This window comes from Stegostoma tigrinum, chromosome 14, assembly GCF_030684315.1.
Source record: "Stegostoma tigrinum isolate sSteTig4 chromosome 14, sSteTig4.hap1, whole genome shotgun sequence".
NCBI classification, from domain to species: Eukaryota; Metazoa; Chordata; class Chondrichthyes; order Orectolobiformes; family Stegostomatidae; genus Stegostoma; species Stegostoma tigrinum.
In genome coordinates this window covers 68184752-68208138 of record NC_081367.1, presented here as the reverse complement: position 1 = coordinate 68208138, position 23387 = coordinate 68184752, and the positions used below count along the sequence as shown (strand labels likewise).

The window sequence follows — 23387 nt, the reverse complement described above, 5'->3', positions numbered from 1 at the left end:
GGCGTTGGATTAAAAGTAAGAGTTAGAAAGGAGCCGAGGAAGACTGTTTTCACTCAGAGCATGGTGAGAGTCTACGACATGTAATCAGTATTTAGATATTCACTTGGGTTGTCATAGCCCCCAGTGATCTGAAAGCTGGAAAATTGGAGTACTGTGGTCAGATCTTTGTTGACTGATGGGCTGAATGGTCTCCTGACCTGTACATGCTTGAGCCCATGGGAACACTGCGTAGAGTAAGTATTATTAGATAGGTGGCAGTGATGAAAATTACAATCAAGTTGTTCAAAAAGGGGAGCAGGCTGGGAGGTAGGTTTACAATATATGAGCTGGCCTTTCTATTTTTGTTAAAAGCAGGATAATTACTTTCATGCTGTGTAATTATCAGCGAGCGACGCAGGTGCAGAAATGGATAGGTACAATTATAATTAAAGAGCGTGAAATCAAAACCGGAGCTAAAATTCAGTAAAAACATAATTTGTTGACACTAGAACAAATGCCTCTTTGAAATGTGAGACTAATAGCTTTTTTTCGCCAGCCATTGGCATTAAGGGACATGGGATAAAGGCACATGTAACGTTTTAATGTAATGTTGTAAGTGACAGATCAGCCAGGATCTCACTGAATGGCAGAATTGTCTTCAGCGACCAAATTCTTTTCTTGTCTGTTTCTAATATGGGCAGAGGCATTTGGTGTATTTAATGTTAATAGATTTTGATTCAGTCTGTGTTATGGTGAATCTCCGGTTAAACTGCTGTCAACTGTTTCTCTCACATGAGACAGCAGCCCTCTGGCCCTCTGGAAATATGGCGAATTTACCTACTAGTCTGTTGGATTTTGACTCTTGCAGAAATCTAGAAGGCTTCTTTAATGTTTCTGAATCAACCCTACCACACCATCCCCCCACCAATCCCACTGAGAGCCCAGAGCCTGAAAGTTACTTGAAATGTATTGACTCATCACCCCGACTGACAGGCTGCTTGGCCAATCACAATCCTTGATTGTGCCACTTCAAATGTTTCCAGAGACAGTGTCGATCGAGAAGGTGAGGTTTTCTCTAATTTTGCTTCTAATAGGTTGGCAGCTCTGGGAGTGACCAAACCTTGCCTCCCAATCCCCATCTTGACTGTCCCCAAATTAGGACAAATGGAACCCTCCCCACCACCAGACCCCCTCCCCCAAACACAGCAAGCAGTTCAACCTGATTTCCACTTCCCTCACTTCCTGAAAAGTTGACTGAGTCGAGGTGGCCATTAATTGACCATTTAAGGGCCCTGGTTGCAGGTGGGTCAAGGAAGTCCCCATTGGGTCTACAAATTAATTCTTGAAGGTGCGAGAAGGGAGTGAGTTACATGTCAGGGCCAACTCAACAATTATTTGTCTTCTCAACGTCTTCCTCAGCACCTCCAGTGAAAGCCAACCCAGCCTAAGTGTCAGCCAGTGTACCTTAATTGGATCCACAGTTGAGTAATATGCCCATGGAATGCATCGAGACTCCCCATCCTCAGGAGCAGATCTGTGAGGGATTTTCCAAATGTATGTTTCGGTCTCACCTACAAATATATTGATAATGTTTAGATGAGCACTGGCATGTTTTATGGAGCAATGTCAACTCAAGCCCTCATTTTAGACATTCAATGTTCCACCAGTTTCTTTGCCACCCCGATCATCTGACAAGTCCAACCTTCCTCCCCGACCAGAGGGATGCTATAACTTCTCCTTTCTACAATGCCTTTTGGACTGTGTAAGGTTAGTAAGGTTGAATCACAGTCAATAGAGGTCACCTTGTGTGACTTGAGTCACAATAGGGAAGTTGGAGCACTGAGCCCTTTCTGTCGTGAGCCCTGTAATGTACTCTGGACAAAGTTGAGATTAAAGGAACACCCTGGACATAAATTAAACAAGTCAGTATAATGCATTATGAGAGTAAACTATTGTAATAGAGAGACCTAGAACTCTCACGTGAACATTTGAAATATTAGAAAGATACAGGATTGTACATATGGATATGGATGAACAGTCTTTGAGTTCATTGTATCAAAGATAATGGGAACTGCAGATGCTGGAGAATCTGAGATAACAAAGCGTAGAGCTGGATGAACACAGTAGGCCGAGCAGCATCTTGTGCTTCTAAGATGCTGCTTGGCCTGCTGTGTTTATCCAGCTCTACACTTTGTTATCTCAAGTTCATTGTGATTGTTTAGAGGATTCGTTTCCATTAGCTCTTTGATCTCACTGGGCTGAATCCTTTTTCCAGACTAATTGGCAAAGTCATGCCACAACCCTTTCACTGTTACAGCCGGTGCAAAGAAGTGACTTGGTTATGAAAAAGCCAAGCTGCAGAAAGATGGGATACTCAATCAGAGCTGTGAGGAAGACGACGACCCCACCAGGTACACAGCTGATGTATATTGTCGGCTTTGCAAAATCTTGATTTCTTTTGTACTCATGTTGAAACTGTCAATGTAATTACAGTGAACTGAGGTGTTCATAACATGTCAATGTTTACAAAAGAGGTAGCTTGGGAAAGCTGACCTGCCAAGAGGTCCTGGGAACTTATTGGCAAGACAGTAACCTGCTGCAGCAAAGCTGAATGTTTGCCCCGAAATACTTCAGGCAGGCCTGGAAGTCTCCACCCACCTTCTGTATCTGAGACCATTTTGCAAGAACAAAAACAGAAATTGCTGGAAAAGCTCAGCAGGTCTGGCAGCATCTGTGGTGAGAAATCGAAGTAAATTTTCAGATCCGGTGACCCTTCTAAGAACCTGAAATGTTAACTCTGATTTCTCGCCACGGACGCTGCCAGACCTGCTGAGCTTTTCCAGCAACTTCTGTTTCTGTTTCTGATTTACAGCATCCGCAGTTCTTTTGGTTTTCATTTGCCGTTTTGCATTGCGTTATCCTGGCAAGGTGCAGCTTCCTGCAACAGGCTGTGAAAATTAGGCATCTGAATACCCAAAGAGTCTTCACATTCTGGCTTGGAATCTGTAATTCTACCCAAAACCCAGATCCACCTTCAACTTTGAGGGCCTTACTGCCCAGTTCTAAATGCGACAGCATTAGATTGTTTATCAGACGTAGTGAGTTGAAGTAAACATGAACATTGGCAAAAATAAGGTTCATGTCACCAAATTCTGGAAGGGATTGGGTGGTCAGAGCAGGGAGACAGAGGAAAATTGGTTTTACCTGGAAGTGTATATTTAATGGAAGGAGTATCTGTTTTCACTCCCTGTGCATGAATGGAATATGGCCTTGAGGCCAGGTTCTTGAACACAATCTTGAGCTTGTCCCCAGATTTTGCATGAAGGAGTGGGCCTGGAAATGGAAAGAAATAAACACATCATTGACAGGGTGAAGAGAATTGATTCATTCATTCTGTTCACAAGAAAACAAGGTTTCATTTATGGCAGTTCACGTCATTCTGAAACACTGGAACTAAAGTTTTGAAAATATGCTAAACTTATTCGGAGTAAATCAATGGTACATTCACCTGAGACTGAATATTAATATCCTAACAAGTGCTGATGCAGAATCTTTGTAATCTTTTGCCCACAGATTTCACTCAAAACATATAAATGAGATAAGAAACTATATAAATATGGATAACACTGTTATCATAATTACATTGTAGATTAACAAACTGGCAATGATCCAGCAAAACCATTTATAAAGTAAGCATACCTTGAATTTCCAGATGTTTTTCTTTTGTGGTTCTCGCCTTCTGTTTAGTAAATGTCTTATCGGTATATTCCCGATAGACAACTTTCTTGTACTTGGGACCAATGGTCACGTTTCCTCGCACTACATAAGGGGTTCCAGGACTGCAATGGAAAGCACAAAAATTCCTCCATTTCAATGGGAAATTGTGTGTTTTAAAGTGGAAAAAGTTGAGTGGAATTAGGTCATAACAATGTCTTCTGTGGAGCAGTTGTAGTATCTCTACCTCTGGGCCAGGAGGGCCCATCTGCTCCAGAGGTATGTAACCAGTTCAACAGGTCAACTCAGGAAATGTCTAGAATTAGGTCTAATTCTGGGATAAGTAGAGTTGACCCATTGTTGCATGAGAGATCTGTCAAAAATGTGACAGAGTGACCACAACTAATCAGTGAAAACGGGACAATTAAGACTGACTCATCCTTCTCCCTGTGATTGTTGACCCACAGTGTTCCCCAGCCCTTCAATGCCTCCAATATCTCATTTCCATTCTCATGTATTAGGTTCATTCATGGCCTCACTGCTCCCTGTCTCTTATTCAGGAACCCAAAGTTCCCCTCAAATGTAACCTCTTTTCCTCCTCAGCTCCCTCCAACTCTCCAATGGCCATCATGCCTTCTACCAGCCAGAGTTTATGAATCTTCTTAAGTCTGTGGAGTGGTGGACCGTGTGGCAGAATGTTGCAGGTTGCAGGGAGACTTGGATAAACTGCAGAATTGGGCCAAAAGGTGGCAAATGGAGTTTAATATGGATAAATGTGAGGTGATTCACTTTGGGAAGAATAATAGGAAGGCAGAATACTGGGTCAATGGAAAGATTCTTGGTGGTGTGGAAGTGCAGAGGGATCTTGGTGTCCATGTACATAGCTCCCTGAAAGTTGCCACCCAGGTTGATAGTGCTGTTAAGAAGGCTTACAGTGTGTTAGGTTTTATTGGTAGAGGGATTGAGTTCCAGAGCCGTGATGTCATGCTGCATCTGTACAAAACGCTAGTGCGGCCTCATTTGGAATATTGCGTGCAGTTCTGGTCGCCCCATTACAGGAAGGATGTGGAAGCATTGGAAAAAGTGCAGAGGAGATTTACCAGGATGTTGCCTGGTCTGGAGCGTAGGCCCTATGAAGAAAGGCTGAGGGAATTGGGTCTGTTCTTATTGGAGAGAAGGAGGCTAAGAGGGGATTTAATAGAGACATACAAGATGATCAGAGGATTAGATAGGGTGGACAGTGAGAGTCTTTTTCCGAGGATGATGACTTCAGCTTGTACGAGGGGGCATAGCTACAAATTGAGGGGTGATAGATTTAAGACAGATGTCAGAGGCAGGTTCTTTACTCAGAGAGTGGTAAGGGCGTGGAACGTCCTGCCTGCCAATGTAGTTAACTCAGCCACATTAGGGGAATTTAAACATTCCATGGATAAGCATATGGATGATGATGGGATAGTGTAGGGGGAGGGGCTTAGATTAGTTCACAGGTCAGCGCCACATCGAGGGCCGAAGGGCCTGCTCTGCGCTGTAATGTTCTATGTTCTATGTTCTCCCGAAATCTCTAAGCTTCTCCAGCTCCATCTTTAGGACCATTGCTCAATGTTGCCTTGCTGACTGAGCTATTTATCATGCTTCCTCATAGCATACATAATGTACAAAAACACTCCTCTCAGTTTAATTGATAGGTTCTAAAGAGTGAGTGGCTAAATGTTCTTCAGTGGTCCCCATGGCTGCTGGCTACATCCAGGCCAGTCATGCCAGGTGCTGACTTCAACTCCATCATCGATACACCTTGATGAGACCTTTGATAAGGTTCCCCATGGAAGGCTCATTCAGAAGGTCAGGAGGAATGGGATACAGGGGAACTTAGCTGCTTGGATACAGAATTGGCTGGCCAACAGAAGACAGCGAGTGGTAGTAGAAGGAAAATATTCTGCCTGGAAGTCAGTGGTGAGTGGGGTTCCACAGGGCTCTGTCCTTGGGCCTCTACTGTTTGTAATTTTTATTAATGACTTGGACGAGGGAATTGAAGGATGGGTCAGCAAGTTTGCAGACGACACAAAGGTCGGAGGTGTCGTTGACAGTGTAGAGGGCTGTTGTAGGCTGCAGCGGGACATTGACAGGATGCAGAGATGGGCTGAGAGGTGGCAGATGGAGTTCAACCTGGATAAATGCAAGGTGATGCATTTTGGAAGGTCGAATTTGAAAGCTGAGTACAGGATTAAGGATAGGATTCTTGGCAGCGTGGAGGAACAGAGGGATCTTGGTGTGCAGATACATAGATCCCTTAAAATGGCCACCCAAGTGGACAGGGTTGTTAAGAAAGCATATGGTGTTTTGGCTTTCATTAACAGGGGGATTGAGTTTAAGAGTCGTGAGATCTTGTTGCAGCTCTATAAAACTTTGGTTAGACCGCACTTGGAATACTGCGTCCAGTTCTGGGCGCCCTATTATAGGAAAGATGTGGATGCTTTGGAGAGGGTTCAGAGGAGGTTTACCAGGATGCTGCCTGGACTGGAGGGCTTATCTTATGAAGAGAGGTTGACTGAGCTCGGTCTCTTTTCATTGGAGAAAAGGAGGAGGAGAGGGGACCTAATTGAGGTATACAAGATAATGAGAGGCATAGATAGAGTCGATAGCCAGAGACTATTTCCCAGGGCAGAAATGGCTAGCACGAGGGGTCATAGTTTTAAGCTGGTTGGTGGAAAGTATAGAGGGGATGTCAGAGGCAGGTTCTTTACGCAGAGAGTTGTGAGAGCATGGAATGCGTTGCCAGCAGCAGTTGTGGAAGCAAGGTCATTGGGGTCATTTAAGAGACTGCTGGACATGCATATGGTCACAGAAATTTGAGGGTGCATCCATGAGGATCAATGGTCGGCACAACATTGTGGGCTGAAGGGCCTGTTCTGTGCTGTACTGTTCTATGTTCTATGTTCTATGTTCTATGGGTTGACTGCGCCAAATCCAGACTCCTCAAGGAAATATTAAAAGGTGCTGAGCTGCTCAACATCTACAGCAACCCTGCAGCAGCAGCTCAGTGGAGATACACCTGGCCATGGCCAGTCAGTTCTGCTTACTCTAAGATTGATGTCCCTTGAGGTCGCAGTCAGATCCACACAGATATCAAGTCTGTGTTCTTCTCTCACCGCTGCCTACTACTGGCCAGCTATGGCCTGCAGGGAAACCAGAATGTTGGCAAGACAACATGGAATCTGAGGATGAAACTGTTGGCCCCAGTAAATATGGAGGAACTCAAAAAGGACCACAATGTTTGGACTGCCACAAAACCTTTCTTTGAATCTCCAATGCAGTCAGGGTGAACATAAAGAGATTTTTCTTCCTCAAAGCTGTTGATAGGATGAGGAACAGAAAGCTGGAGATGTTCCAACTACAGAAAAGAGGCAGATTTTTATCCTGCTGTAACCATCGAGGGTCAATGTCAAGGAATATCTCCATGAGGTGAAGAGCATCATGCTTTGCTTCAGATACCCCAACATAATCTTCCAGTCCATGGTCCATTCCATGGAGAAGGAAGGGACCAACTTGTTGAGTTCTGATGAAAGGTCACTGGATTCTTAACTCTGTTTCTGTCTCCACAGATGCTGCCAGACCTGCTGAGTTTCTCCAGAAATTTCTCTTTTTGTTTGAGGCCTGCTCATGTTATTGTTCGAGAAAATACACTGAGTAAATCCTATGCAGTGCAGCCTGAAAGAAAAAGTCAATTTGGTGATGGCATTGCAGACCACCATTTTACAGATCAATGAACACTTTTAAGCTGCACATGAAGCTCACAGACAGCATGACCTCCCAGTTATTCTTGTTCTCTATTATGGAAACAAGAATAGAAATTGCTGGTGAAACTCAGCAGGAATGGCAGCATGTGTGGGAAGAAAGCAGATTTTGTGTCCCTTGAGTCACCGTCAGAAATGTTAGCTGAATGGAAACAGTGACGTACTGAAGCTGTCCATGTTAAAGAAGAGGTGACTGGATAAGTTGAAACTGACGTCAGATGAGTTGTCAATGTAAGTGAGGATAGACTGGGCAAGGGGAGAAAATAAAGGCAAAGTTAGAAGAAATAAGTTCCGTGGGGCAGGAACAGGCAGAAACAATGGGTTTTCCTGGGCAGTACTGTTTGTGGATTTTGGGGAGAAGGTAGAAACGAGTTGTGTGAGGTTGAGGTACTATGAGCTCGGAGGCTGTCATGGGGACATCCCCAAGTGAAATGAAATTGATGACAGTCATGGACATGATGGCCTGGTGTTCCAAGGTAGGGTCATAGGTCAAGGGGGAGGTAGAAGGAGGTGTCTGAGAGCTGGCTCTCAGCATCTGCAATGTAGAGATGAGTCCACAAGATAGCAACTGCACCATCCCAGTTAGCAGGCTTAATTACAAAGTCAGGTTTGGACCTGAGACCATGGATTGCAGTCAGTTCAGAGGGAGATAGGTTAGAATGGATGAGGTGGGAGTGAAAGCAGAAAAATTAGTGCAAAGTCAACAGTTGTCAATGAACAGGTTGATTGCAGTTAAAATGCCAGAGAGAGGGTGTTGGAGATAGTGGAGGGAGTCTGTGGTTAAGGGGGAGGTCTCCTGTCCAAAGAAATGGTCACGGAAGTGAAGAAGAGATCAATGTCATCAGTGCCCGAAATTCATTGAGGTGAAGAGGCAGAGAGATAACACAGATGTTTGCTGAGTGCAGGATGTTCAGCATCAGAAGGCAGTAAATGTGCAACCAGCGGTGGGATCAGGAGATGGATAGTGTCAAGGGGGAGGACGTTTCCCAAAGAGTTCCTCAATTATTCCACCTTGCGTTCCTTAATGCATGGACTGAAGAGAAAAGGTTTCTTGTTAGAATGTCGAACGAGCCTGAAGGTGAAGTGAAGTCCATTCAAATGGAGTTCATTCACTCTCAAGTACAAAGGTGAGTGTGGACACACTGCTAAATTCCAGCATCCAGCCAAAGCCCTCAAGTTTTTCGGGAACTACAAACCAGCTGGAACCAATGGTTAACCAGCTGACTTGTATTCATCCTGGCTGGGACTTGATTGGCCAGGAACTGCTAGAGGTATATGAGAGGATACTTCCAACTGGCAGCAGATCTGTATCCCAGAAAAATGGCGTAATTCCCCTCATTCCAGAGTGAAAGGGGGAGATGGAGGCAATCAAGAATTGGGGTTGATCTCACAGCTGAATGTGAACTAACAAACATGATCGAGTGGCATTGCCAAACAGGTGAGAAGTCTGGCCTGGCATTGGTGACCCACCCTGACCAGACCTGTGTTGTACTGGGGAGCAGGATCTCTGAAAGCCTAGCTCTACTCAAGGATGTTATTACCGATGTGGGGAACTGTGGGATCCAGTCCTGCCCGATCATCCTGGAACAGGAGAGGACGTTAGACTGACTATCGCGCACCTACAAAATAGATGTGCTTGCCAAGATAGGGTTTAGGAGTGGAGCCCAGAATTGGATCCAACAGCTCTACCCAAGCATCAACAACACAGTTTCAGTCAGTGAGCAGGAATTCAAAAGCTTCCAGGCAAACCTGGAGTCAGAAGGGATTGGCCCCTCTCCTCTACCCTATTTGTACATATTAGTTTTATCCTTCTGCCTCACCACCTCAATAAATTTCAATGTGACGTTGAAGTTTTCTTCACTTCAATGCTCATTTCTTTGGACAGAAGAAATCCCCCTGAACCACAGAGTCCTTCTCTGAGTTCAGCCAAATGGAAACAGGGTAAATGCTGAAAGGAGGGAGAGCCTAGGAACACAGACTCACAGAATTGCCGTGACACAGAAGGAGGCCATTCAGCCCATCATGCCTGCACCAGTTCTATCATCCAGTGCCAATCTACTGCCTTCTCCCCACTTCCTGAACACCATTTCTATCCAAATAATCATGTAATTGCCTCTTGAATGCCTCAGATGAACCTGCCTCCACCACATTTCTCCTCAACTCAGTCCTAAATGGCCTACTCTGTATCCATAGGCAGTGACCCCTGGATCTGGACTTCCCAGGCATCAGGAATATCCTTTGAACAAATGGAAAAAGTACAGCTCCAGAAACAGGCCCTTGACCCATGAATGAATAAAGGAATCTTTTTAACCTCTTGCTAATCTATCTACCTCTGCCTTAAAACTTAAAAAGGTTTTGATGAAGAGAGTTCCAACAGCTTCCGACCGCTGAGAAAAACAGTTCTCCTTAACTCTGTCTAAAATGGGCAACGCTTCATTCTTAAAGAGCGTCCTCTGGTTCTAGAGTCTCCCACAAGAGGAAATATCATTTCCTTAAGCACCCTGGCAAGCTCCATCGGGATCTTAGAAGTTTCATTCAAGTCACCTCATAATTTCAAAACTCCAGCAGAGTTACGCCTGGCCTGTCCAACCTGTCTTTATAAGTCAATCCTCCCATTCCAGGTACTAGTCTCATGAAAGGTAAAGTTGCCACAGTCTTTCAAGACCATAGGGCAGCTTTCTCATCAGAGAAAGGGAGAGATGACAGGAGGGCCACCACACCTCAGGCAAAGCAATGGGTTGAGAAGGAGAGTGCTTCTAGATAACCTCAGCAGTTTTGGGAATCAAACCCATATTGTTGGCATTATTCCAGATTGCAAGCCAGCTGTCCAGCAAACTGAGCTAACCAACCTGCTAACGGTCTAGTGAACCTTCTTAAGAGGGGCCATCTAATTAGTAACACTCCTCTGCTGTTACCCCAGAGTCTTGCCTTGCAATTTTTTTCCCATTTTCAAATATATATCTAATTTCTTTTTGAAATTCCCTATTGAATCTGTTTTACGATTGTTCAGGCTGTGTATTCCACATCACAGCAACTTGCTGTAGAAAACAAAAGTCACCATGTCTCGTCCTTTTGACAATTTTCTGTCCTCTGGCCCTGCCAACATCAAACACATTCTTAGCTACAGCTGGGTTAAGGTGACTTGTCCTGCATTTCTAATCAATTGAGAAATTACCTATCGTTGTGGATGCGATGCATTTCAAGTTCCCACTGCCTGGAAGGTGAATAATCCCATTCAATTTCAACAGCGGCAATATAGTATTTCTTTTCAGAGTAAAAAATATCTGGGAGCTCAAACATGGAGCATTTGTTTACTGTGTAAAACTGCTTCATTCCTCCAGCAAAGTGATCTGTTGTCTTGCAGGATAGTTCGAATACTCCTGTACAAAAAGAAAAACACACAACAGAGTATCGGATCAATTTATTCACAGGTAGTTTAAAGACTTACAATGAAATGGGACACAACACTTTGATCTATCTGGAAAGCCTGTAATATTGGATCGGAAATTCCACTGTGAAATAATTCTGGTATCTCTCTGTTAACAAGTCACCCTCTATTTGTATGTGCATTTATACTTGGACTCTGACTAGTTTGCTCAAAGCCTGTCCCTAGAGTGAGGGGAATCCCTGAGACTCCTGTTTTATCTGTCAGCCAGGGCTCCCTGATTGGACCCAGGCTAACTGCCCCAATCAGGAATCTCATATGCAATGAGGTCTATCTGGCTAACCTCAATCCAATCACTATACTCTAACTCCCCATGATCACAAAATACTCCAGTTACACCATCCAGTTACTTCTTAAGTTATTATAGAACAGGACAGCATAGTACAGGCCCTTCAGCCCACAATGTTGTGCCGAGCTATATTCTAGGATTTTCACCTCTACCAGTCTCTCTGGGGCTCTAGTCAATACAGTGACCTCTGTTTCAGAGAACTACTGGTGTTTGGGTTGCCACTTGGGATTTAATATTTTCTTGGAGGCTTCATCACATGATGTGTCCCCCCACCAAAGATTCTAGCCAATAGTTAGGCAATACATCCCTCCTTGTGGCACACAGGCTCTGAGCTGATCGGAAAGCCAGAAGACTCGTTATCCAGTTGGATGGTACTAGACTGTTAGCCAAACAACATCTCTCCCTACCTCCACCATTTTCAAACTATCTGGCGCAGAGAAATGTGCAAAGAAAACAATGTGAAAAATCAATCTTTTTAATGTGCCTATGGCCTGGTTCCATACTGTAGGGATTCTACGATTCTATGGCTTTTCCCCAGAGTTGCACACAGCAGTGGCCTGGAACCTGATCGTTGAGTCAAGGAAATTCAAGCTCATCCTGAGGAGTTGGCAAACCAACTTGACCTTGCACGATAATGTAAAATCATTGTTAAAAGCAAGAAAGGGAAGGATTATCAACGGCTCAATGGCTTCGTATGAAGGAAAGCGAGTTGATAGTAAGCAAGATTAAGGAGAGGTGTTATCAGGAAGGCTTGGTACAAAAGGGAAAGCAGCATGAGAAGGAATGGGAGCAAAGACAAAAACAAGAGGAACAAGATAAAACCAGAGGGAGAATGAAGACAGCTCCTGTGATGCATAGACAGAACTTCCCCTGCATATCCTGGTGTGTGTTTACATCCAGTGTGGTGATTTCCCTGATGTGGTAATGTTTGCATCATCCTTTGCAACATAAGAAACTGATCATTGATATCGGGCTACTGAAGAGTCCAACAGAATCACAGAGTTATTAAGGCACATGGGAGGCCAGTCAGCCCATTGTGCCTGTACCAGTCCTATTCCCTAATGCCAACTCCCTGCTTTTTCCCTATATCCCTGTGGACTATTTCTAGCTGAATAATCATCTAACACCCCTCTTGAATGTTTCAGTTGAACTTGCCTCCACCACAGGCAGTGTATTCCATACCCCAACTACACATTGTGTGAAAGAGTTCTTTCTCATACCACCCTTGCTTCATTTGCACATTATTTTAAATCTGAGCCCTCTCCTTCTTTTTTCTTTCAAGAATAGGAACAGCTTCTCTACATTTACTCTACCCAGCTGGCTTCTCATTTTGAAAACGCCTATCAAATCTCCTCTGAGCCACCTTCTCTCGGAGAATCCCTACAATCTGGAAAGAGGCCATTCAGCCCATCAGGTCTACATTGATCCTCTGAAGAACATCCCAGCTCCCCCACCTCACCCTAACTCTGCATTTCCCATGGCTAATCCATCTAATATACATATCCCTGGACATTTTGGGGCAATTTAGCATGGCCAATCCACCTGACTTGCACACCTCTGTGGACAGTGGGAGGAAACTGGAGCACCCCAAGGAAACCCACAGCCAGAGGCTGGAATCAATCCCCTGGTCCTGTGAGGTAGTAGTGCTAACCAGTATGCCACTGAACCTCTCCAAGGAGAACAATCCCAACTTCCTCAACCTATCCTCATAACTGAAGTAATAATTAATTATCGTAGACAAATATTACATTCCTCTGGTTTCTAAGTGTCTGGGCTAATACCAAGTCTTTATGTCACATAAGTTAATATGCTTCCAGTCCAGTGTCATACTTTAAGTGATCTGAGGTAAGGTAGAGTTTGAGACCTTTTCCATTATCAGGTGACATGCTCTGGTCACATGCGATAATATCATGTACATGCCTCTTAAAGGTACACTGGCATACTAACCATGCAACATCACACAATATGTACCACGACAAAAACACAGCCTACAACTCTAGACAATATATTTAATCACCATGCTGTTCATCATCCAACCTTTCTAAAGAATATGATGTGGAGGTGCTGATGTTGGACTGGGGTGGATGAAGTAAGATGTCACATGATACCAGTTTAGAGTTCAACAGGTTTATTTGAAATCACGAGCTTTTGGTGAAGTCACTCCACCTGATGTTGGAGCAGTGCTCTGAAAGCTTGTGGTTTCAAATAAACCTGTTGGACTGTAACCTGGTGTCATGTGATTTCTGACTTCTTTCTAAAAAAGGGAAGAGAACAAATTGATGCATTCAATTCTGATCTCCCTGCTATAAGAAAAATGTTGTGAAACTTGAAAGAGTCCCGAAAACATTTACAAGGATGTTGCCAGGGTTGGAGGGTTTGAGCTATAGGGAGAGGCTGAAGACTCTGGGGCTATTATCCCTGGAGCGTTGGAGGCTGAGGGGTGACCTTATAGAGGTTTATAAAATCATGAGGGGTGTGGATAAGGTGAATAGCCAAGGTCCTTTCCCCAGGGTGGGGGAATCCAGAACTAGAGGACAAAGGTTTAAGGTGAGAGGGGAAAGATTTAAAAGGGACCTAAGGAGCAACTATTTCACACAGAGAGTGGTGTGCGTATGGAATAAGCTGCCAGAGGAAGTGATGGAAGTGGGTACAATTACATCATTTAAAGGTATATGGATGGGTATGTGAATTAGAAGCATCTAGATGGATATGGGCCAAATGCTGGCAAATGGGACTAGATTTATTTAGGATATCTAGTCAGCATGAATGGATTGGACTGAAGAATCTGTTTCCATGCTGTATAACTGTATGACTCTCAGTAGAAAATAAAGAAACAGAGCTGAAGAAAAAGTTAAAGGCCATCAATACAATTGATAAAAGATATATTACACCCTCCTATTTAACACAGAGAAATAAACTGGCTTATTAATTGTACACAGAACAATAGTTCACAATGTGGCCGTTATTGGATACCACAACATAACTGTGCTGCATCTGGTTAAATTACAACTTAGAAATCGTGAAATCTAGGATTCATTATGCAGAATATCACCAAGGTTGAACAAATAGCCAAGGCTTAACAGATTGAAAACAGTGATCAAATCGCCTCCCAATTTTCAATTTGAATATGTTAGTAGACCGTACGTGTGTAGCTGTGAAGCAAGATCATAAAGCTTGTCTCATTGTGGAATCATTTCAATAAATATTACAAAAGCTGACTGGAGACGGACGGCCACCCATCTGAGTTACCAGACAGTGTCCAGTGCTCATGGAATTACATTCCAATTCTGGACAGAATATGCAAAAGGGGAGAAGGCTGCAAAGTAATTCTACAAGAACAATAAAATCTAGGTGGGGGAAATAAGGAAGAGTGGGATAAGTAATGAGTTTGACAGCTTTGAAATCCTGAATAATAACTAGGTTGAGTAGGAGACCTTGTAATGAGTCCTGGCTGAAACATTGAAGCCGCACTGTGGAGATAGAAAGTCGTTGTAGAAAGATTGTAATGTCTATATTTTTAGCTTTATTTCTTATTTTCTTAACTTATACTTATCCAGTGTAATGTAACCTTTTTCTCTATTTTTTTTACCCAAAGATTTGTACCTAAAATTGTGCCATGTGCTGGCAACATTGTATACTTATCACTGTCTTTCTCTTCTTTTGTGACTTGAGTATACATGACAATAAACCTAATTCTAATTCAATTAACAACAATCCAAAAAATAGAAGTAAGAAGAGAACTAAAGAAGCATTGACCATAGCAACAAAGTGAACAGAGACCAGGAAGGGTGTAGTGTTGAGTTAGCTATCCAGGATCATTGATGTACTTGTGTTATTCTCAATTTTAGAAAGCGAATTAAGCCCCTCTATTTGTATCAGACATTCATTCTTCTTTGTTTCTTAAAAAGGGACATAATATATTATTGCTAAAGTTGTCAACTACAAAATAGATATACACATATGTTCTGAATACATGCTGCTGTACCTGCACTGTCGGTTTGCATGATAGACGTGGCTGAGATGTGTGGGAATAGATTAACCACATCTCTTCTGACTCCTTGCTGAGTGAACGTGTTGCCTTGGAAATAAATCCCATGGATATCAACTTCTGATCCAAGTCCAAACAAATGCCAGGACACCGTACTTCCTTTGCACATCTCCAGACCTGGTTGGTTCCCATACATGTATCCATTGATGGCTAAAATCACATTCCAAAGGGAAAAATGAGAAAGCTTAAAAAGGGTGATTTTTTTTATTTCTGTGCATAATAATGAGAATTACACAAATCATGATGCTGGAGTTGATCGTATTGGTTAGAGAGAAGGCACCAGTATGGAATGAGCATGTGAAGAAAGACCTCTTAGATGCTAGATAACAAAGTGTGAAGCTGGATGAACACACAGGCCAAGCAACATCTTAAGATTCTCCAGCATCTGCAGTTCCCATTATCTCTTAGATGCTACCCTCGAGAGTTGTGTTTGATAACCTACTATGAATGTATTTAAATGAAGCATGCTATTGTGCATAAGGTGTTGAAAAGCCTCCCTTAGTTATAAGGAGAAGCAGCCTTAGAAGCAACATTTGTGAAAGCACCCATAACCTACAGATACTCCAGACTGGCATCTCAATTTGCAGGTGACAATATCAGCTTAAATCACAAGATAAAACATTTATCGGACCATTCTGACCTCTAACCCAATAATGCAAAACTTCGCTCAGTGTCAGAATGAAACTAATTTTTTTGAGTTTAAATTGTTACCAAGTTCTCACTCAAATGTGATACTGTACTATGTAACAGAAGTTTTAACACAATAAAAATCCAAGCGTTTATTTGTCTACATCAATTTATTTGCCATAATTTTCCTCCTAGCATATGTTGAATTCACCATTACTAAACCAGATGGACGTTCTGTTTTCAGCTCACTCCCAATGAGGATGTGCCAGTTTGGTTTTTTTTACTGATTGAGTTGATATGGACAGGAATGCACAGCCTCAAAGGATGATGGTAGGAGGCTTAAGCTTTGAAAAAGGAATTGATACATACTTGCGAAAGGAACAATCATCAGACCACGGAGAAAGAAACAAGGGTTGAGGCTAAATGACTCATGTTCAAACAGCTCACATGGGCAGAACTGCATTGTGTGCTGTGGGAGGCTTCTGGACTCCAGTTGAGCTGAATGACTGAGCTAAGGTATTCAATACATAGAACAAATACTGTGTCATAGGAACTAATACATACTATTGATTTTTGAATTCCATCATCTGATTTGATACTTGGGATTTTCATGCACCAACATTTTTTTTAAGAAAAGTGACCCAAAACACTGACTTGATAGGGCCACAGTCCTCACTGGGCACATACACATTGGCTGAACTGAAAATGAACCTTTTCACCCAAGGCAGTAAAGCCAGTCAGCCCCCAACATTGGGAGACATGAAGGGGCCCTCATCTCCTATCTGATTGAAGGAGGTGAGTGTGTGGCACGGTGGCTCAGTGTTCAGCACTGCTGCCTCACAGCGCCAGGGACCTGGGTTCCATTCCACCCTACAGTGGCTGTCCGTGTGGACTTTGCACATTCTTCCCATGTCTGCATGGGTTTCTTCCAGGTGCTCTGATTCCTCCCCTTCCCCACCCCCACCCCAGTCCAGAGATGTGCATGTTAGGTGGACTGGCCATGCTAAATTGCTCATGGTGCCTGGGGATGTGTAGGCTAGGTGGATTAGCCATGGGGAATACAGGGTAGAAGAATAGGGTAGGGAACACGGTCTGAGTGAGATGCTCTCTTTGTGTAGAAGCAAGGGGATGGGTTTCTGAATGCCAAACTAGTTTTTAAAGATGCTCTTTCTATCTCTTTAGGTCTAGTCTCTCAAGAAGAAAACTTCATTGATGACACAGACTGGAAAGAAACGCAAAGAAACCAAGAGCCTACAAGCTAACTGCAATAACCACCACTGTTGATCGTCCCAGAAATCAACTACCCAACCATGATCTCAGGTTAAAGGCTTATGTATTAGGAAAACCAAAGGATTTGTGTGAGAGAGATAGCAGAAACTGCAGATGCTGAGAATCTGAAATAACAAGCTGTAGAGCTGGATGAACACAGCAGGCCTAGCAGCATCAGAGGAGCAGGAAGGCTGACATTTCGGGCCTAGACTCTTCTTCAGAAATTCTCCTCCGATGCTGCTTGGCCGGATTTATGTGTGTTTGTTTGTGTGAAGGGTTGTGTGTCTGTGTAAGTGAGTTTGTCATTGAGTATATTTGAGTGGGAGAGTGCTCTGAGCGCAAGAAGGTATGTGCGAGATTGCCTAACTGCGTGTGATGGTGAGGAGTGTAAGGTTCTACAAGTGTGTGTGTTGGGATGGAGGGTGTTTATGTGAGTTAATATTTTCATTGAAAGGGAATATCTGACCTAGAGGGATTCACAGCAAGACTTCTTTATGTTCCTGATACAATCTGTTGGAAATAATTGGCAATGTATCATTTGTCTTGCTTGTTGTTGGCTTTGCCATCATGTTAAATTTTTGATTGCATGAACCCCTTTCGACAATAATGTTTCATAATTTCTCACCATTTTAAACAGAAGCATTTTGTTTTTTTTCTATTATTCCTACAGATATGAATCATATTTCACCATATTAAATTCCCACTACCAATGTTTTACATTTACCTCATTGATACAGAAAACAAAGTAGATGATATGATGAAAGATAACAAGCTTTGTTACTCTTTGTCGGGGTGAGCTGGTTAAAAATAAACATGCTCTACACCCCCTCATGAAAAGCTTGCTACAGTAAAAACTAGTTAACAACCTTTTGACTGGAAACTGGTATTATCACAACTTAATTGTGATCAACTGAGGAGGCTAAAACATGGAGAGCTAATTCGCCCTTCGTCACCTGGGTTAGACTATTGCCATTCCTAATAATTACATAACACCTCCCAGTCACAAACCATTTCAACTCCCCCTCCCACGCCTTGGACGGCTTGTCCATCCTGGGTCTCCTCCAGTGTCACAATGATGCCACCCGAAGGCTGGAGGAACAGCATCTCATATTCCACCTGGGAGCCCTACAGCCCAATGGTATCAATACGGACTTTACAAGCTTCAAAATCTCCCCACCCCCGACCTCATCACAAAACCAGCCCATCTTGTCCCCGCCTCCTCCACCTGTCTGTCTTTTCTCCCACCTATCTGCTCCTCCCATCTCACTGGCCAACTCCCACCCCCACCTCCTACCTATTAACCTCATCCCCGTCTCCTTGACCTATCCATCTTCCATCCCACCTAACTGCCCATCCCTCACTGACCAATCCCCATCCCAACTCCCTACCTGCGCTCACCTGTACTCACTTCATCCCCACCTCCTTGACCTGTCCATCTTCTCTTCACCTATCTGCTCCTCGATCCATCTTCTATCATCGCCTCCCCCTCTCTCTATTTATTTCAAAGCCCCCTTCCCCTCCCCCATTTCTGAAGAATGGTCCAGACCCAAAACGTCAGCTTTCCTGCTCCTGCTGTGTTCATTCAGCTCTGCACCTTGTTATCTCAGACTCCGGCATTGGCAGTTCCTACGATCTCATTACATATTAGACTGTGTACCAAGTCAAAATGAACAATCACATAATGTAATGAATAAATTTTGTGAATAAAAAATTAATACAAGAATCTACAGGTGTGGAGCTGAAAAAGCGCAGCAAGTCAGACAGCATCTGAGGAGCAGGAAAGTCTGTTCCATTTGCAAGCATTATTTATCACATTTGAATTATTAATTTCCAAATTAGAAAATTAAGGTATTAAGTTCATTAGTAGGCATATCATCGGCCATTTCAAAGACTTACAATGCATTTTGTTTGATTCTTGAAAATCCTCATCTTCTTTATCCACGGCTTTGGGTTTAGTTGTAAACATGTTGATGTTTTCATCTAAATACCAACTGAGATTCTCATCAAACACAGTCGCCATCAAATAGAATTCCTTGTCCACATTTTTCTGCATCAATGTCAATGAAAATTTACAACATTTAAAGCTGGATCAACAAAACAACAAGTAATTCATTAAAGAATTATATATCCCCTATACTAAAAGCCACACTTTCCAGTTAGGACTTGAAACCAGTATTTTCTGAGGTACCCTATATAGTTCTGGATGCCCTGCTAAAAAAAATCATATTATTAAATTGGACTAGCTGCAGAAAAGATTTACCAGGATGTTGCTGGGCCTGGGGGGTTTTGAGTTATAGGGACATTTTTCTCTGGAGATAGGCGGTTCAGGGGTGACCTCCCAATAACGGGCAATATATTTGGTGATTATGATGAGTGGCTTGGATGGGATTGCCATATTTCTGCTGACTTTGCCCTTCTAGGTGGTACTAGTCACAGCCGCGAAACCTTGGAGAATTTCTGCAGTGCATCTTGTAGATAGTATGTGCTGCTGCTACTGAGTGTCAGTGTTGGAGAAAGTAGATGTACTTTGGATGTAGTGCCAGTCAGGCTGACTGCTTTGTTCTGGAGAGTGGGCAAGGGGATCGAAGGGCTATGGAGAAAACACAGGAAAGTGGATCTGAGCAATGTTGGATCAGCCATTGATCTGAATGGCAGAGCAGGCTTGAGGGGCCAAATAGCCTACTCCTGATCTTATTTCTCAGAGCCTTGTGGTCTCATTAAAAGAGGTCTTCAGCACAGATGAAATTATTTTGGAACTGAATAATAATTGTCATAATAGATGCATAATTATTTGGAGAACACTGACACAGGGATAAGAATGAAAACATTTGTCACAAATGGATGTAATCCTGTTGTGTCTCCGAGTTTAAATCAACAGGTATTGTTGTCACTGCTGTATCGAAGCTATATTAACTCAATGTACCTGTTTCCCCTGAGAGTTTAGGGTGTTCTTCTTGCACACAATGAAAGGGCCAACCAGACCAGAGTTGCTGTCCTTTATGGAATCCACAGCTGAGGAGTAGAGCCACGTCAGGCAGTTTGGATCATTATCACCAGGACCAAACTCCTTTGGAACTTTCCATTCGTAAATAAACGTCTGACCAGGTGCTACATAAGGGGATCGAGGAGGTGGTGCCACGAATCCTGTTAGAAATATCTTAATTTCAAAACTGTTGACGTCGATTCCTTTCCCAGAAGACAATTAAAATGCACTTTCACAGACAAGGATAAAAAAACCCACACCAAATGCACAAGTTCCGTGCTGAAACATGTCCCAGTCGATCAAAATTGGTTACCAAGCCAACCAGATGGGGTGAGTGAAAGCTCCGACAAAAATGGAGAGGTTGAGGAATTTTGGGGTGATAATTTCAGGACCTTGGTGCCTAAGCTTTTGAAACAACAGCTGCGAATGTGAAGTGGACGGAAGGGAGATGCGCAGGTATCTAGAGCCAGTGGGGCAGAGAATTAAGCGATAATTGATGCTTGACAAGTCAAGGTGAGGTCATCCATCGAATTAAGCACAATAAGGATTGTAAATTTGACAATATTTTTATGTATATTCACTCACATGATACACGTAGAGACTTTTAAGTGACTCTTGGATAGGCACAGGGAGGTTACTAAAATGTAGTGTATGCAGGGTAATTTGATCTTAGTAAGATAACAGATCGGCACAACATCATGGGCCGAAGGGCCTGCACTGTGCTGTGCTGTTCTATGTTCTATGATGTGGGCATCACTAGCTAGGTTAACACCCCCAAATTGCCCAGAGACCGGTTAAAAGTTACATATAGGCCAGACTAGGTAAGGATGATAGATTTTCGACCCAGAAGAAAATTAGTGAATCAGATGGGTTTTTACGACAATTGGCTGTCGCCATGAGGATAAATTTTATTCCATTTTATGCAATTCAAACGTCACGTCTTTGTTGGCAAAGGAATACAATGGAGGAGAGAGGGAGCAGAAAGGATCAATCCTTTGAAGGAACACCGAGAATGTGGAAACAGTGAGAACCCATTGCCGGGGAGATGCTCTTGTTATGATCTGATCAGAATGGGTCTACCAGGGGGATTTTCACTGAGCGGAAAACTGGATAGAAAATTTTGAGGGTGAAAGGTCACGTCGTTCACTTCAAACACTGAAGATGCGTCAATGAGGCGAAAGAAGGAATAATATTCCATCACACAAGTTTGGACGTATGTCATCTTCTTTGAATTGTGTACTTTTTAGAGAAGGTTAAGTACTTTCACTAGACTGGCCTGGCATTCAACTGAGTTCAAAGAAAACAGCTCGTATGATATCATAGAATCCCTACAGTGCGGAAGCAGGCCATTTGGCCCATTCTCTCCAAAAGCATCCCACCCAGACCCACAGCCCAACCCTATTCCTGCGTTTCCCACATCTCTGGACACTATAGCTTGGTCAGTCCACCCAATTAACACGTCTTTGGACTGAGGGAGGGAACCCAGAGCAAACCCAGGCAGACACGGGAGAACATGCAAACTCCACTCAGCTGGTCACTTGAGGCTGGAATTGAACCAGGTTTCTGGCACTGTGGGGCAGCAATGTTTACCACTGTGCCACCACGCCACCCACAATATCCTGACATAAGCTATTTACAGCAGCTGTAATGTTTGAGATTTCAGAAGCAGATTAGCTCAGATTTTTCAAGCTATGGGTTGAATGTTACATTTTTGGCTCGGTGTCCGTTTGGATGAGTTTTGCAGGCTGTTACCTCTCCACAAGGCCTGGCGAGATCTCTTTTGACCAAACTTGTCTCATTATCTACCAAATGGCACCTCCTCAATTCTGGTCCCATTCTACCACCCGCATTTCCCAGAAGAACTCACCACATCTGCTGATGGATTGGCATTCCCCAGCACCTGTGGCATCTTTAAAAGGCCTGGGCGAGCACTGGCTTTCTGAACCTTGCCTGCTCATCGAAGGGCAGTCCTTCCGAAGATGTCTGAGAAGGGAAAATGGCGCCTTGATTCCCTGACAAGGACCCCATGGACAGTGCGGACAGGTTGTCATCTTCCCTGTTGAACACTAAAGGAGGCCACACCACCAGATCCTGGCAGCCTGATCTGAGGTCACCACCCGGTCGGTGCAGCCCCCAGCAGTATGGAGCAAGGTCCAGCAGTACCACAAGAAGATCAATGATCTTCTCCTCTCCACCAGGCTCAGTGTCACATTCCTCTTCCTGCAAATCTACACTCACTCTATCTCTGCTGCAGTGCCCACCTCCCACCAAGGCTCCTGCCCTGCCACTTTCATGATTGCATGCGACATCTTCCCTCTTCCTCTTCCATTAACACTAACTTGCCACAGGCTGTGCACTGCCTACTCACTCACCTGGGACGCCTTACCACCTTTCAGCTGCCAACACCAACAATAAAGCCATCCACTTTCATCTCACTCAATGCCTCTCGCTCTTTCCCATTGTGGGAGAAAACAGCCCAAGACAGGGCAGGAAGAGTTCAGAGAAGGGAAGGATTGATCAACATCAGGCTTCTCATACTTACAAGGAGAGAATCCTGTCCCTCACTGGAGAAGACCGGGATTGTTCCCATGGGAATGCCAAGATGCCAAGGCTCCACCAACTGAGTAAGTACCGTTCCATTGGAGAGCTGACATTGACACTGACTGGAAGATCATTCATTGAATACCTCTTCCAACCATTGGCCAGGATATCTTCTCTCTCGTGTGTCTTGTTGTCATCGACGGGCTGGTCATAGCTGCTGTGGAGAAATAGGTTGCTCCACCAGAAGTCAACTCCTCGACCTCTGAGGAAGAGACCTTTGAGATCTCTTTGGGTCAGGTTTAGGGAGCATGGGAGCACGGTCTGGTGAGCGCCTCACTGTAGCCAAGGAAGAAACCACTTCAGGCCGCTGGTACGCAGTGGGATTGCCAGAGACCAGGCCCCTGCTCAGCCCCAGGCAGGAGAGGACCCTGGGGAGTTGATGATTGTTCAGGCATGCAGGGAGCAGCAGATTGGGATGTGGGAGCCCTCATAACCCAGAGGCTACAGCAATGCAGCTACACTATGACGACCCACCTGAAGACTGGGCTGCCTCCATGGACGGCTGCCATGGTGAGGGAAGCCCACCATCCTCAGGGTCTGTTGGATATGGCCCCAGACCCATACTCAGTGAGGAGGTGGTGTGGGAGTGGTATGTCACTGGTCTTGCTACCCAGAAGTGTAGGCCAATATTCCGGTGACAT

At 43.9% G+C, this 23387-nt stretch overlaps 1 protein-coding gene across 1 annotated transcript in view; it reads right to left on the bottom strand.

Moving 5' to 3' along the window:
• The window catches only part of cp (ceruloplasmin), a 70078-nt gene that overhangs the window by 10252 nt on the left and 36439 nt on the right, over nucleotides 1-23387 (bottom strand). The window contains exons 9-15 of the mRNA XM_048542636.1: nucleotides 20086-20306; nucleotides 19059-19209; nucleotides 15204-15416; nucleotides 10660-10864; nucleotides 3679-3818; nucleotides 3184-3312; nucleotides 1444-1550 (exon numbers count right to left, since the gene is read on the bottom strand). Coding sequence (XP_048398593.1) covers nucleotides 1444-1550; nucleotides 3184-3312; nucleotides 3679-3818; nucleotides 10660-10864; nucleotides 15204-15416; nucleotides 19059-19209; nucleotides 20086-20306 — 1166 coding nt within the window. The remainder of the gene's footprint in view (nucleotides 1-1443; nucleotides 1551-3183; nucleotides 3313-3678; nucleotides 3819-10659; nucleotides 10865-15203; nucleotides 15417-19058; nucleotides 19210-20085; nucleotides 20307-23387) is intronic.